The 17,399-nt window shown below is 32.3% G+C and overlaps 1 protein-coding gene across 1 annotated transcript; it reads right to left on the bottom strand.

Moving 5' to 3' along the window:
- Positions 1–12,036: 12,036 nt before the first annotated feature.
- On the bottom strand, positions 12,037–17,047 carry slx1 (Nuclease slx1). The gene is made up of 4 exons (XM_068767633.1): positions 16,799–17,047; positions 13,229–13,280; positions 12,706–12,897; positions 12,037–12,485 (listed from the first exon to the last, which is right to left on the bottom strand). Exons 1-4 carry the CDS (start codon positions 17,026–17,028, stop codon positions 12,048–12,050), a joined length of 912 nt encoding a protein of 303 aa, XP_068623734.1. The 5' UTR covers positions 17,029–17,047; the 3' UTR covers positions 12,037–12,047.
- Between the last annotated feature and the right edge of the window lie 352 nt (positions 17,048–17,399).

Genomic DNA, 17,399 nt, shown 5'->3' with positions numbered 1-17,399 from the left:
GTGCATTTGTTTTAATATTTGCTTCATATGTAGTTAATACAGACGTCATTTTTTATAAAAGTTCACCTATGTTTTGGTTAGTTTAATATTAGCTGTCAGATATATCTAAATCGTGAATAAAATGATTGACAGTATGACATTTTAATGAAATGATACATTAAATGTCATTATCGTTATTATAAAGTATTCAGCAACGATAATGTGATATTGTTATATTCGTTTCATATTTCAGAAATAGTTTTAAAAGAACATTATAATATTGTAAATAAAATATTTTTGAAAAAATTATATCCAATGGGATTTTTATCACTCGACTCAATTTCTCTATTAATATCCAATTCTGTTTAATAAAGATATTTTTTTTATTCTGAGTTCAAAAAAAATTACATTTTGCAAGCGAAATAGCTTAACTTTAACCATAAAACTAAATTTAAAATATTTAAGTATTGATTTGCAAATAATAAATATAAGCACATAGTTATGTTTCGGCGTCTCACTGATCTACACAAAATATATTGATATATACAAAATTTCAATATGTAAGACCTTCTGTTTTATATTGCGACATCCGACCTGATAACCTCAAAATTATGCGGCGGTATTCATATAAATATGTTTTTTATAGATAATCTGTCAAACTATCATCAATGGATGAACTTCGACATACGACACCTGGAAATCATGTTGACTACATCACTACATAAATCATTTTTAAGAAATATGGATAGGTTTTCTTTTTTTATTATTATTCATACTTCATTTAATATTAACGAAAAAAATACTAATTTTTAAACATCTTTATATATGGATATTAAAAATCAATTACCGATAGAAATAAATAACAGTTATATCTGATATAAAATATTCAAATATGTACCAGTATGAAGCCGAATCACATAAAACTTATCACTGGAAAACACTTAATTATTATTATTATATTATAAAAAATATCAAAATTTGCAAAAGAAGTTTTAATAAATTCTTGTGGCTTTTAAACAATTTTTTTGTTCAAAGATTTCTCATGTAACGAATCTACTAATTGTTCACATTAACAATACAAATCAAATGCAACAAGGTATACAGTTTTCTCATACTTTTACTTTAAGACATTAAGTTTTGGATCAGTTGACCAAATAAAAATAAATATTAAGGAACCCTCCTTCAGAAATGTAGCGATTCAATGCTAAACTCAAAACCTACTGCATATACTCATAATTTGTTTCTTTCTTAAAGTTTGTCTTGCTTCTTGCGTGAACTTTTGTGAACTTAGTTATATTTACAATTTTATAATATTAATTCAATCTGATTAAAATTTGTTACGAAGTTTACACTATTTAGGTGTTATTTCCTCTAGCTTATTTATCAATTCAATATATAAAAATCAATATTCATTTTCCTTGAACCACGAACGATTTACAAAATTTCGTAATAACATAATTAAATGATGATTAATCTAATCTATTACAATTTTTGGAAATAGGAAAAAGCTGAGTTTTGAAACAAGGGTAAACCACTTAATACGTAAATTGGAATTTTCTTTCCATATATAAAACCTAAGAGTTTTTTTTACAAAAGGTGCCGATATCTAGTGAATAAAAATATTATCAGAAGCTAATATCAAAACCTTAAAGAAACCTTAAGAAAAACATGAATATAATAAACAGACCTAAATAGATTATTGGTACATACATTTGCATGCTTAACTGCATGCAAGGACAGAAACACAACGCAAAAAAAAACTTTTATCTGCTAGCGCGACTATAAGCGACTAGGCTTTGCAATCATGGTAATTAAGCCCAGAAAAGAAGACCGCTGAGGCCTTAAAGTTCTGGAGTGAAAACCACGGTCAGGCAAGCGCAGCGAAGAACCTCCGCCCACAGGATGGACGGACGGACATACAACCCTGTTAAGGTCGCCGGAAGATCCTGGATACAGACAACTTCCAGCCGCACCTATTTGAAAGTTATGGAGGAGGTCTATAACCAACAGTATACGTCATAAAGCTGAAATGATGATGACGATGAAGCGCTGTTCAATGTTTACCTACATCTTAGTTTCTGTTAAATCTCATTTTCCATAAATAAATAAGCAGAACCGCTATTAATGTGTAATGAATCTTTTGTGTAAAAAACTTTTCGATTCTATTGTGACTATATGAATACTGTAGTATCTACACCATACGTTTTGGACAACAGCAACAAATCTATATTTCCAATAAAAGAACTTATCTAGCCATCTAATCTTATTATCATATTGTAAGTTAGCATAACATAGTTAAAGTATCTTTCTAAATAATTTGTAATTGTGACTCAAGTTTCTTTTTAAATTTTCATTATTTGGATTTAAAGGTTGCAAATGTAGTAATCACGTGGTCACACACTCTGAGTTTCAATGGCAAGTACATAGTTTGTCAACGGATCATGGAAAGGGCTATTCACGAGAGGAAATAAGGAGTTCCTAACAAACGAAAATAATCGACATAGCCCAACGTGTTGACATGTTTAAATGGCAACGGCCAGATCACATAACATGCAGAACAGGTGGCCACTGGCGCCTTAAAATTTTGGAAGAGAGATCATTAACCGATAAGCGCTGGGTAGAACGTCCACCAGTAAGGTGGGCAGACGATATTGTTAAGGCCGAAGACGCTGAGCGCAGCCGTTTCCAACCCATGATGGGTAATCTCTAGAAGAGACCAGTGTACTGCAGTGGACCACTGATATTATGATTTTAATGGTAACGCCATATAATTAAACCGGTGCAAAAAGTTAATCTACAAAAAACAATTACCTTATGTCACTGTACAGTGTATATACAATATTATGTTATCAATAGGCAACAATTGAGTTGTTTTTGATTCTAACATAAACTTTATATCCTTTCTTTGAAATCCACGTATTTTTAGAAATGTAATTGAAGGTAAAATTTATTTGTAAATAGCCTTGAAAAAGACATCTGTTGTCCATTATGCAAAAGCCGTGTGCGTTGCGTAAGTTTACTTTATTATAGATTACGATATTAAATATTTACATTTCATATATTAGTAGCGATCAAAATTTGAAAAGAACGATATGGTTTTGAAATTATTTAAATATTTGCCAATTATAGACGCTATGATTTTTTAATGAAGCTATTCCAATTTTAAAAATTACTTCTGTCAATTTCGGAAAAATTAACTCACTTAAATCATAAAAAAAAATTACAAGACACACGCCTAAGTCATACACTGTAACCTTAATCATTGAAATATAAAATGTTACAAAGCAAAAAGTTTGTACTCATCACCTTGGCACATAAAATGGAATGTCTTTATAATCCATTAATTTAATTAAGTTCAATATATTTACAATCACCTTAACAATCTTAACGGATTTGTTTTATTTTTAATTGACTCTAAAATATTTATAAGGCAAAACGGCAGCAGAATGACAATGTAAAAAAGTCATAAATAAACACTGCATTTATTTATTTGTAAAAAATTAAATATAGAAATATTTTCTTGTATTCACGCATCCACAGATATGTAATAAAATAAATAAACGGACGAAAATAGTCTTCCGCCACATTTACAACCATTTATTTTTTAACGTTACATTAAAAAATATTAACAGATAATTTTTTATTATTTGTTGCTTAAGAATATTCGATTGTGTTTAGTCCGCACCTGGTAAGCCTCGAGACAGTTTTTTTGCACAAAAGTGCAAAGAAGTGAACTTGCTTATCACACTGCAGTGTCGGTGTAGACTATTATATTGCATACATCCAAAACTGATGGCCCGTTAATCAGTAGACAAACTACAGGTGTGCATGAATAATTGAATCGATTTTCCGCCATGTTTGTTCTTTTTCTATCCGACAAATGATTTAAATCAAAGATGAAATTCTATGCATTTTGTAGTTTTATTACTATAGGAACTTTGTTATGTTTATTTAAAGAAGTGACCGAGTAACACAAAATCTGAATAAAAAAATGAAGCTCCAATTGTCCTGTTACAGATAGTCGATATCATTGTTAGAACAAAATCGCCGAAATAATAGGTACTATGTACCGATAGCTGTAGCTAACGAACCTTTTACAAATAAAACAGTTTTGACCTATTTGCAAGCCACGCGAGCTTGCTGAAAGAAACGTAATGAATCGTGTACTCATTTGCAACGTATCGCTATTGAAACATAACGAAAGCGATCTGTTTTTTGTAAAGATAATTTGCTAGAAATTATTACTTATAATAATTTTCGAAATAGATCATGGTAGAAAACAATAAAGCTCCATAGATTATAACTAAACCATGATTGCAGGTTGCCGTTCGTCAAGCGACTGTCTGAAAAGAGGATAAATCGTACATCACACAGGGCACCAACCAATCATAGACAGATAGAAGCGCGCTAGAGCTTTTTCCGCCACTTGACCCATCGCTAACGCTTTTCAAAGTGTTAGTAGAGTTATTGGTCAGACAATACAAACTGACCAAGTCGAGGTCTGCCCTCTCGTCCAAACCAAGGTCCACTAAAGAGAGCCTAGTCACTCCATGAAACGTCCACCGAAGCGATATAAGAGCTCAGCTACCTCTCAATCCGGTAAAGAAGCTGAGGATCCTCCCAAAGCCCTGGTGCTTCGCTATCTTAAAATGGATCTTAATACTGTTACTACTTGCTTTCTGCACTCTGCATTACAAATGCCACTTGGGCAGTAGCAAGAGTCTAGTCAATAAAAGTAATCCTTTTTTATTTAACATAAAATTTTATTTTATTATATTAACTTTTTTAATTGTATTTTTAAAGGAACTTTAACTAACAAATAAAAAAGTTAAAATTAGTGATTATGTACACCAAGACACAGTGTCTTAAACTTGAACAACCCTCATATCCTAACTTATGAATTATACAATACTAAAATGTGAGTTTCGTCTGTCAGTAATATGTTTAACTAGTCTTATACGTTCTAGTATTTTTAGGTAATTCATTGTTTATTCCCGTTACGGAAAATAATAATAAAAAACTACATCTGTAAAACTAAATATCAGCAACCATTAACCTTTTTATATTATTATCATCTCACGACTAAAGACATCCGTATATATTTTAACTACCTGCAAACTTCACGCAAGAGCTGTGCTTACTGATCACGAACCGAGGTCTTGTGACGACCGTGATAAATTCATATATGTACCCTCTACAGTCATTTTGCATAACAGACAAATTTCTAAGGTCAAAAATAATACCATCTATTGTCAAAATACTAATTAAATGATAACGACTCTGTGTGGGAGTAACTTGATTGTGACTAAGCAGGTATAGTTTAGTCGTTAAAATTCCTTAGATTTTTCCTTAAAGCATATCTATAATGCCATTTAACATTTTCCACAACTTTATTGTATTAAAGAACGAATTTTGCTCTCGATTAAAAATTAAAAACTTGGCTGTCTTTTTTGTTTAGTGTTCCATTGTGTTAATATTCAAATTGACAGTTTTATGATAATAATAATTATGTATAAACAAACACCAATACCTAGTCTACCTATAAAGACGATTATAATTCAAATGAAAAAAAAAATCTTTTGAATTTGGAATCTGTAATTTTATATGATCAATACAGTGTTTTCTTATTTTCGCGCCAATATATTGTAAAACATTTTGTCGTATTAAATTGGAGTGGGGTTAGAAAGAAAACAGAATCGCAGTGATTGCATTACATAAAGTAGGTATGGTGCCGAAAACAATTTTTCAAATTCTCCATACGCTTGGTATTACTGTCAAATGTTTGTGTACCAGGCTATTGATAGGTACAACGAAACCTTCTTTGCCTGTGATAGAAAAATATCTGGCCGTCCACGTATTCTTCATACGAAAAAAACGATCGAAGTATTAAAAAAAAATTAAAATGATCTTGTGCGAAAGCAAAAGATTTTATAGTAGGATTAAGTTTAGTAATAATTGCGTTCATTTTATTCTATTCAAGAATTATGGCAAGAACTAGAACTTATTGCGAAGTTTATACGCTGCTGTTGCTATTAGTAACCGATAGATGTCACTATTGCAAAACGCGACTTCATCTTCATGAAGACAGGGTGTATGCTTCTCCAAAAGGTCGCCACGTTGATCGATCTTGCGCTGCCCACATCAATAACTTCCCTAGTTTAACATTTGATGTATTAGATGTTGTGCCGCTAGCCGGTCTAGGCTTTGTACAGCTTCATCGAAATTGAGCCCGTGGAAACAGAAGTCCACGGACTAAAATCCCTAGTTGAACTGACGACATATTTTATTGTCTTATCCACGCTGTTCTACCGGCTCGTGGTCGTCACTAGAGACTCTTCCGCGGCTTGATTTTTACAATTAAACATCGCAAAGCATTGGAGTTATGGTTGCTCAGTAGTTCAAAACCATAACCTATCGAAATGGGTTGCGGGTTCGATGATCTGTGCCTATCACATACTTTGTTGTCCTTTTTTTTTGTTAACCGTACTTCTAACCTTACGTGAAAAAAACATTGAGTCATAAATTAATAGTGAGAATAAAATAGTGACAACACAACCAAAATAAATATAATAAAATAGAAATAGTATAAGGTACATTCATCTTCAAAATAAACAAATTAGAGAGATAGGGCGTACAACGAAGGTGTACTGCAGTATTTCAACCAAAAATTACATAAACAAGAAATTTATAATATTAAATAGTGTACTTTTTCTCGCCTGCGCGTCTTAGTAACACCGCTGGTGCTAATTTATCGCTTAACAATATCGCTTAAACTTTGTTATATACTAGTTTGTAAATGCCGTGATTCTTAAATTATTAAAGTAATGAAACGCACGAAATATTGTCTACAATAGCAGTAGTGTTAAAAATTAAGTATTTAGACGGTACTGCACCATAGTGGCTGGTAGATCTTTTCATGGTAACGGTAGCGAGTCCAGGAATAAATGTCAGACGTTAAATAACCCTATTATCATGAAATGTTTATGATTATTATGGCGTAAATAAAAATTTAAATCGGACGCAGTTTTTTCTTTAGTTGATAAAAGGTTGGGAATCTACTCTAAGGACCAGGGCTTTCCAAACATATTTTTATTGCGACTCCCTTTAGATTTTACCCTTAAGCCGTTCTTTATCTTCTTTGGTTATAAATACCCCGGAGGTTTTTTAGTTCTCATTAGAAACTAGAGACACACAGATACTTTGAATACGTAAAGATGATTTTTTAATAGAGAAAAAGACTTTTTTTCGGCGTTTTTTCTTTATACGGAATTCTATTTTTAAAATTGGAACACTCATCACTTTCTATGCATTTATGTGAGTGCAGCGACTACACACACCGACGTCATAAATAATTACCTATCCATCTAAACCCTGTCATCCTCTACACCCTGTCATCCAAAAACAAGTTTTTCGCATAAAATTATTTCTTTCTTATTAGATTTGCTTTTTAACAACATGATTCAAAATTGTTCATAGTGTTAACCGGTTACTCCGAATTTCTTTTCGCCACACTTATGCAAAATCATTTCATGTAAATAGACCCTAATATTACGAAAAATAGAAATAGTTAATGATTTATTAATCAATAGAACGTAGATATATGTTTTCGGTATTACATTTGTGTTAACTCCACACGCTCTAACCAATTGGGGCTTGAAATTGTCAGATGTAAGATTTTATTAGCATGTCAAAAAAATCAAACAATAAAATAACCTTTACAAATAAATATATGTTTTTTAAATTCATAAATGTGAATCGGAAGTAGGCTACCGGAACATACGGTACTTTCACCGAATGCCACCCGTTCGATTCCGAATCGAGAAGTAGATCGAATGCATCGATTCGAAAATAAGACGAACCATTTAAAGGTGTGTTTTATCGACTGTAATTAGACGTTTAAATGCATGCGATGGTCACATTTTGAATACTTGGATGATCAGTACGCGCAATTATTTATGCAAAACTATATGATTGAAAGTGAATCGCCAAATGTTTTATTTTACTTAGAACTCTAGTACGGCTGAACGAAAACGACTATTTTTTTCGCACTTTCCTTAAAATTGATGGAAGGTTCTGATGGAAAAAATGTGAAATATCGCTATAAAAACTGGAGTAGCTTTTTCAGTAAAACTCAAAGGTTGTTATCAAAGAAAAAGTATCGAATACTATATACGAGTAGCATTACAATGCAACTACAATTACAAGTTGTGCAGTCTTTTGAATAAATCATGATTTTGTTAATAAACATTGTTTATTATTAATACACTACATAAACTACAAACTCCAAGCCAATGATGACAATAAAGTATAACGCGGTATTTTTATATAATTTACTACCTAGGTTACGACTGGCATTGTCATTACCAACATTTTTTTTGCCTTAAAAAAAGATTCAAATACAATAACCGACACATTATCGCTGTTATTTTAATGCACCCACATCGGTATATAGTCTTATAAAACTACAAAGAAAACTTTAGGTATTTGATCTCTATTAAAGATTTTTGTAAAGGGATGTACTCTTTTGATATAGATCTCGTAAATATAGTATTAAATCTTCGGGATGTTAGTAAATCTAAGCAGGCCACGATATTTTTACATAACGCCAAATCAAGGGAAACATTAGTAAAGACTGCATTATAATTTTGAGTTGACTCATAGAAAATACCTATAAATCCACCATTACACAATAGATAATAAGAGTGAATAAATAAATAAATATTCTTATTAATAATTCTGTTTCATGTAATTTTTTTTCATGAAAATAAATGTAGCTTACCTTTCAACTCGACCAGTCTAGTCTTGTAATAAAATTTTATTAATAATTTAGAACGCTGAACTACTATTTAACTGTTTGTTAAGAGTTCTACTTGAACGTTGCATTGACATAGTTGTTAACTGAATAAGATGGCAAAATAAAAACTATTTTCTTGTTGTCATTGTTGAATAATCAGAAGGAATCTTTTCAATTAAATGTTTCGTTTTAATTTAATACGTGACTTATTATATGTCATGGTCTTAGAAATTGAATTGAATTCTAAATAATACACACATGATACTCATTTATTGAGAATAATGCCAGAAGAGTCCAATTTGGAAGAAAGTAAAAAATGAGCTCTCCTGAAACATCTACATCGATTAGAAGAGCCCAAAGCAAATTTAGGCGTGTTTTTTAATGAACGTTTTCACAATTTTCTTAATAGTCACAGTTGTATATTCCAAAGGTTAATTACCACCTAAAAATCCCTTACACTGCAAAATATCTTTTTATAAGCCGAGAGAAAGATATAACAAGCTTTTATTTATTTATGGTGCTAGCTAATGGCCAATTCTCTTACATTTATTAACATTCTTATTATTATATGCATAGAAAAAATTATGTATTAAATGTATATCTACTTTATATTGTTATAACTTTTCATTCACAATTTATTTCTTTTTGAGTCTTTAACTATCATGTTATAGGTTACATGAACAGCACTGTAAGGTCGCACAAAAATTGTATTGAAATAAGCAGCATTACGTCATAAAAAGCAATACGTAGAATATAAAGTAATGAAGGGCATTACCTAGCGCCCTTATCTAATTATCGAAAAGTAGAACAAAGTGCACCCCAATTCCTCAGACTGAATTGTATTAACTATGTGTTTTTGGCATAATTTTTTTTTTAATTTAACGCTTTCCCTTACGCCAGCTGCTGCATATTCGCACAGCTGCCTGTTACGCGAGATGAAAGCGATTATCGCAAGACCACTAACGTTATATTAAATTTTTTTAAGGTAACCATAAAATATGTGCTAATGAAAGAACTGGCGATTTCATGTAACAAAATATTAAATTCCTCGGTGTTAGCGGACCCACACTCTCTTAGTTCAACGTCGTGGGTAAAAGTAATTGTTAATGATATACATATACATATATATATAACATTATTACACTAAAATAATAAACTGTGTACATATAACAGTGTGCATCCATATTATTAAAAGTGAAAGTTAATCATCAAGATATCTGTCCCATATTACAGTACAGCAGAACATTTTTACGCCGACGGCAGCTAATTGTAAAAAGATTTTATGCCAGTAACGTGTCGCGTCTTAACCGTTATCCATACTTATTGGCATGACACACTACGCTTTGCCGTCCTGCCATACGAACGTCTACACTCGTAAGCATCACCCGCTCGCTACAAAATTCTGCTGGAATCCAACGAACACTTTCAACTTTAAAATATGCAGTAAATCAAACGCAATCGAGCAAAAAGGAACGCATTATACATTTGACGTATAAATTGGCGGGAAACTTTGAGAAATGGCTCGTAAATTCGTACTATTCATTACGTTATGTTTACTAATATCGTTGTGTGAAATGAAAAAGAAGGATATGGATTATCCTACTGACAAACAGCTGGTGCTTCAGAGGAAGGAAACAACACCGGTGGACTTCACAAGACTTGTGGTGATGCGATTAGTGTACGGTTTCGCGAAAATGCTTGGTTTCCAAGAACCTGTGGGTGAAATACTTAATGGTGCTTTCGTTCCACCTGGTGCCGATGACGACGATGATTACGGTGACGATGATGATGGTGGGATATTTGATGATTACTAAACCATTTGTTTACACTATGAATATGTTATTTAATAATGGATCATGACAAAGCAATGTTTTTGTGCTAACTTAATTTATTTTTTATACCAAAAAAACTTTGCATTTAGTATTTTAATTTAATTTATTATGTTCATATCTATAATTGTGTAATTTATAAAGGTAAAAATGTAATTAAGAATTTGTTATTCATAAGTATAGTATATGTAAAATCAGTGACATTTTCAGTTTTTTATTACAGATGTACCTGTTAGATACATAAGAATTTATTTATTTAATTACTAAAAACTGTACATATATTAGGTGGAAAATGCTTTTATGTAAAATTAATACCTTGCTTTACACTTTTACTGTATGTGTATAAAATGACGTGTTTTGTTATATAACTTATTTAAATGATATAAATAACTTATAATCTTTGTTACATTAAAAAATTACAAATTATTTTAGCATCAATCATTTGAAAACAAATCGTTCCTTATAAATGCCTTGTGCTCGGCACTGCATGTATGTTTAACTTGAAAACTATATTAAATGGTTATTGTAGTTTAATGTTTTTCGTGTACTACACACGAAAATTTGATTGCTGGTTTAGCAATGAATAAGGTAAATTAAAAAAATACCAGCGGGCAAAAATACCTAACTACAAAAAAACTTTACTTTACTGTAATAATGATATTTTAGATTTTAACTAATCGAAGGTGCCCGGCACAGATGCCTTTACAATAACTCTGTCTTTCTTAGGAACTTTTAGACTAACATTATATCAAAGACCAATTTTTCTCAAAGGCCGCCTTCAAAATTTAGCTGGTTCCGGAAGACCCACTGCTGATACATTTCTACGAGTACCATATTCCCAAAACTCAACAAAAAGTCTTAAGGAATATAAAAAGTGTTCAGAAGTTACAGTCGCTGAACTGGCTTTTAAGACGGCTCTAAGTCACCCAAAGAGCGATGAAGATGGCTACGCTTCGAGCTTTTCTGCGTGTTCGAATCAAAACGGGATATGAAGAAATATCAAGGTCGCCGATGGTGAGGATTTGTTCGTCTGAAGTAGCGGTGAGTAGAGCACGGCACTTGTGCGATTGCACGTTGTCTGTTGGAGACGAAAGGTTATTGAGTAGCAACCACGAGCCAAAAAGCCAACAATTTACTTCTTCACTTCTACACTATTCATAGCAGATTAATTTTCAACGATCCCCATTTACGAATTGTAAACTCCAATTTTGACAGACCCTCGATAAGCCTACTAAGGCATTAGATGATTCACCAGATTAAAAGGCCGAGTAATATTTAGGTCGCTAAAGCGGACGCTCTAGTGTCTGGAGAGTTGCAGGGCCCCCGAGAGACCTTGGGCTTTCACACGAAACGCGTTTAGAAATCCCAATTCAAGAGTGCCTAAATGGTTGATTATAAGGAAATTAAATATAAAGTCGTAATATTGTGTAAATGTTTATATATTGTCATAAATCGTCATCAAAACGCCATGATTCTGTGTTTACAAATTGTCGATCCTGTGTGCACACAACATCGTCGTCACTACTTAGTCCTTCGTTATCCTTTTCATCCTGTACGACATCCTCGGGAACTTGAGTACAGCCTTTCATCTTTCGTATCAAATCGCCCCATTTCAATTTAATACCACAACACGGACAGTCGCCATCGATAGGTACATATTCACCGGGTGTTAGAAATAAATTCGCCAAACAAGCTATGTGTGTTACCAGTTCGCAGTTTACATTTAAGCAGGTCAGTTTGTCTTTAGAATTCAAATAGTCCGAACAAAGGCTACATTTAATAGGATCCAGTGTTACAATGTCTGTGTCGGTGGTTTTTTTTAAGAGCTTTGCTTTAACCGAGCCGTTTGCTATAGACATATGCGAAGGCGGTTTTCTTTCATCCTGAAAAATAATTGTTTTTATTTAAAAAGAAATAACATATTACAGAAAATATAAAACATGTCGTAATTATCTTTCAAACAAATTTCGTAATGTATTTGCTATCGAGTTTTGACACTGGATTAGAAAAACAAATATATAATATCAAAAATCTTTAGTATAGAACATGTTTTCGTCATAGCTTGTTTGAAATTAAAAAAAAAATATATCAATGTTCACGTACTGGGAACTCTTCATAAAAGTCTTTCTCGAGCCAGCGTACGACCAATGGCAGTCTATACCACGGTCCCACGCGCAACATTTCCGACAGTACACGAATTTTAAACTTCAACTCCGTTTCTTTTCTCGGAATTTTTCGTAAGTTTAAATCCTGCAACCTTGTTGTTTTGTCGGGGTTCTGCCAGGCCCATTCGAACTGCATAGAATATATATTATCAATAACATTTTCCTGATAATCCTGAACTGTTAACTCTCCATTCTATACTTAACTGTATCATAATCATGATTATTCAAATATTGCCTCACATTTTCAAATATTACTATCCCTGATTTATATTAAAATAATAATAGAGATAAAAATGAACATCACGTCGAGCATATACAAGCGAACACTATTTATTTTAAAGATTTATTTAATATAATGCGATAATCAATGATCACTAAGGAACTTTTAAAATATTTTTAATGAAGGCGTAACTATTATTAAATAACTTAGTTACAATGATAGACTTAAGAAAAAAACTTACTCTTAGCGCCGATATGTTGTTTGGGAAGCCGTGTACAATCATCACCATTTTCCTACAAAATGGACAACAGATGTTACTTATTAAAGACGACACTGTCTTTCGCCCGTTTCGATAAATTTAAAATTTTCATCGATTTTAGAGATCAGTTCCAAGTGTATTATTAGAAACTTACGGGCCTGAGTCAAGAATTACAAACACACGAATCAAAAGGGTGACGCAAGTAATCACAACGAATAATGTCTATTCATATTATCATCAACTTACGATCATTTACAGTTACCACTTATGTACGTCATGAAAAGAATGCCGGAAAAGCCTTATTTGATAGAAACAAGAATCAGATTAGAGGTCTTTTAGAACAGCAAACTAAAATATCTACAATCTACGAGAGATCCAAACACGCCCTGATCTGAGAAAAGCGCACAATCTTAGAAGAGTTTGTTTTTTGATTATCTCATTGCTAACCATATACCCTTTGTAATTACATAAAATATACGACATATATATAATCCAAACCTTCTGTTATTGCATAAATATTTAATTTAATTATATAACATACTTTTAAAATAAATTCTTATAAGATTTGTGCAACCCTTAGACGCCGAAAAACAATCATGTTTGCCCTTGAACACTAGAATATTATATAGTAATGGTTAAACTTGAGTAGTTCAACCATTGCTGATAATTCGGTTCCCGATCATTAAAAACCTGCTCTAACCAAAGTATGAGTACACGATAAGCAAATACTGTATCTATGACAGAATCAGTGTCGAGGTTCACATTATGGATATGGGGACTCCACAGATGCTACATTGCGAATAATTTGTTACCTTTTTTGTATAAATGGAGACTAACAAATTAGCTAAACGATGTTTTCAAAATTAGACATTCCACAAAATATGTCATCATCATTTCAGTCTAAATTAGGACTTCCTCTGTTGGACATAGGCCTCTCGCGTAGATTTTCAATAAGACCGGTTTGAAAAGGCCCGCATATCGTCTTCCGACGACTTTAACAAGGTCTTTTGTCCAACTTGTAGGTGAACGTCTTTCACTGCGATTGCCATTCCAAGATCTCCACATCAGAATCTTGAGGTCAACTAGTCTGCCCTAAATAATATTGTTAAGTCGCATCCATGACTACTGAGAATCGTTAGCATATTTGGAAAGTTTTTCGCGCACTGTATTGTGCTGTTTGTGCTGGTCTAAAACATATATAATCTATTAGATATTATTTTCATTTCTATAATTGTCATTTTTAACTCTTTAAGGATACTTAAGGACCATAAAACTCATATTTAACACAGCAAAACCGATAATAGCCCACACGCCTTCGCCAAGTGCATACCGTAACAAGTTTCTGACGTTATTTAAATTATAATGTGGTAAATGTCCGCGCAAATGCGGATCCATGACCTAGAAAGTTGTTTGGAATGAACTTTTTGTCCAATTTCTCAGCCAATATCAGGTGCATAGGGTTAACGACTTTTGACACGATTACAGAGTAAAGTTAAATATTAATTTAAATAAATTGATTTTACATAGACTGACCTATATCAATAAATAAATCAATTTATAGAGCAAAGCAAGCCAAGTCTTTGACCTTGCTCGCTAACGAATCATTCATAGACATCAGGTCACATAGTAATTGAAGCGTAGGGCCGCGCATCCAAATCCGTTAATCGCCACAAACGGGTCCAGTTCCAACAAGCCGAGAAATAAATTATGTTTGGCCGTGAGCGCCCCTGGCCAATTTATTTTCATTCGTACAAAAACATGCAAATTTACAGCAAAAATGCAAAAAATCCATATTACTCTATAAATAACATATTAAGGAAATAAATAATTAAATGCCTTTTTTAAAAAATCCCACGGCGACATTCAAACTTCGCACTGCTTTAAGAAGACGACTCTTTCATTCCTATTGAAGGGCAAATAACAGTTATCCAAGCTTACACCGTCCTTTCCGATTAATGCAGCTTTTAAAAGGCGATACTGTAAGGTACTGGGCATGGTTTTCTATAACTATAGATAAAAGTGTCGCTAGAGTTACTTCCATCACTTCTTCTCCCAGAGATACCACTTGCCCAAATGGTTGTAATGGTATCTATGGACAGTCAGTAAAGCGCAGTCACTAAAAACTTGGTTTAAGTTTGGCCCCATCAGCGCCGCGACCCGTCCAATCCTCGAAAACTCTAAATAGCACTCAGACAACCACTGAACTTTCTTCAAAAAGAAAGAAAAAAATTATAGAGTGGAACCACAGAACAACCCCTTTCCATTATAATGTCAAAAAATGCTGTTGATTACTTTCTGTCTTCAGCATTTTATTGCTTTTTTGGAATTCGGCTGGTTTATATCTGGGTTGCTCCTAATAAAAACCCTTCAACTTTACTTCCTTATCAATTTCATTTTTGCACACATCTGCTACTCTACCTGTTGCTGACCAAGCAGTCTCAGGGGATATCTACTATCTATCTACTCCTTACCTCCCATATAGGTTTATAACCCTGCATGGGCAAAGAAATCCCCTAATCTGCCAAAGTTAACCAAAAGAGTGAGAAGACTATCAATCCTCTTAGTAGGTCTGGTCATTGATTTCACCAACAAATATTCCACCATGAAGGAAGTTATTTTCCAATTCATTTGCAGTGCAACCATATCCCGTCCACTCATTGTGAGGCTAAACCTTCACTGAAAAAGTGGTGCAACTATTCCACAACCTCTTTAAGCCCTATCAAGTCTTGGTTTGAAAGGTGGTAGGAAGCAACCAATATTACTATTTTTCCAAGATAAACCCTTCTCACTATAGTCAAAGGAGGTAACGGTCACTGGCAGAATTTAAAAAGATGATGGGAATCATGTGTATGTGGTTTATCAGAAGCTACCTTACATTATTATACATAATATGTAATATGTGCACCAGAACACAATCACACATTTATTTGACCACTGATAAACCATATAAATATTATCTTTAAAAGGTATAAGATGAAGATTGAAGAAGAATAACATTATGGGTGAATACCATAAACACCTTATAAGTAAACATCATTTGTATTAAACGCACATTATAAATATGCATTGTAAAAATGCACTACACTAATGTCTTACAAATCTGTGCTAAAACACTATTTCAAAACTAAAAATTTTTTGCTATATTGTATATATAAAATTTTGGTATTGCCTGTACTTTTAGCTAGTCAAATTTGTAATAATTAAGAGTTTGGTACCGGAGTACTATTTATACCATGTTATATTAAATATATTGAGCATTTAAAATATAGCTGAAGAGTTTAGCAATGGAAATTCAGTTTGAATATGATCTATTTTATGTCTCAGATAATGTTAATTACCACTATGATATCAGGTTTTAAATAAGATTCGTTTTTTTATAGTCAATAAGAAATTCACTAAAATTTTAAAGAATCTAGTCATCAGATGATGTTAAACTCCCAATACTAAGGAAATATTTATTTCTATATACACAAACTAACAAAGAATGTAAAAAAAGAAAAATTTTACCATAGAGATGAAAAAAGGCGCGAAAAATTGATGAACCAAACTTACCAGGGACCCTTATTATTAGTACGATAAGCTCCACCAGCCCAAGTTCCTCGATTATGTTGTTTTATTCTTCTATTGGGGTCTCTGGTGTATCCAATATAAGTTCTACCTTTATACTTTGGGTTTAAACAATACAATAAATAAACACCATAAAAATCCTCTACGATTTCGGGTTGGGACATTTTTAAAATGTTATTTAGGTCATTTGTAAAATGTGTTAAATTTAAATTCATTAATTATTGAAATGCTGTATTTTACATTTTATCTATAGCATTTTATTACGATTTGATGAAATGGAAAAACGAATAAAAACTTTGACATAAATAAAAACATCAACTTAAAATAGCAGTATTGCCTTATAGACCTAGAAACATTTCTAATTATTACCTTTTTAAACTATTTTATTTTTGTTATTACATAAATTGATTCACATGTATAATGTAAAAGATATGGTTCATCTTAAAAGTTTTCTATTAATTTGTTATTACCTGATCGCTATTTCCCCAATCATATAATTTAATACGATGTCGATTGTTCTTTTTAAAACATAAATAAAACATTTTTATTACTAGAAATACAAGCAAAATATTCGTGAATTTCGTGA

Source organism: Battus philenor, unplaced genomic scaffold (assembly GCF_028537555.1).
Source record: "Battus philenor isolate CCGP_79_NKW_IND1 unplaced genomic scaffold, ilBatPhil1.0.hap1 SCAF_23, whole genome shotgun sequence".
In the NCBI taxonomy this organism is placed as follows: Eukaryota; Metazoa; Arthropoda; class Insecta; order Lepidoptera; family Papilionidae; genus Battus; species Battus philenor.
The sequence above is the reverse complement of the archived record's forward strand: the minus strand, read 5'-3'. Positions and strand labels throughout refer to the sequence as shown.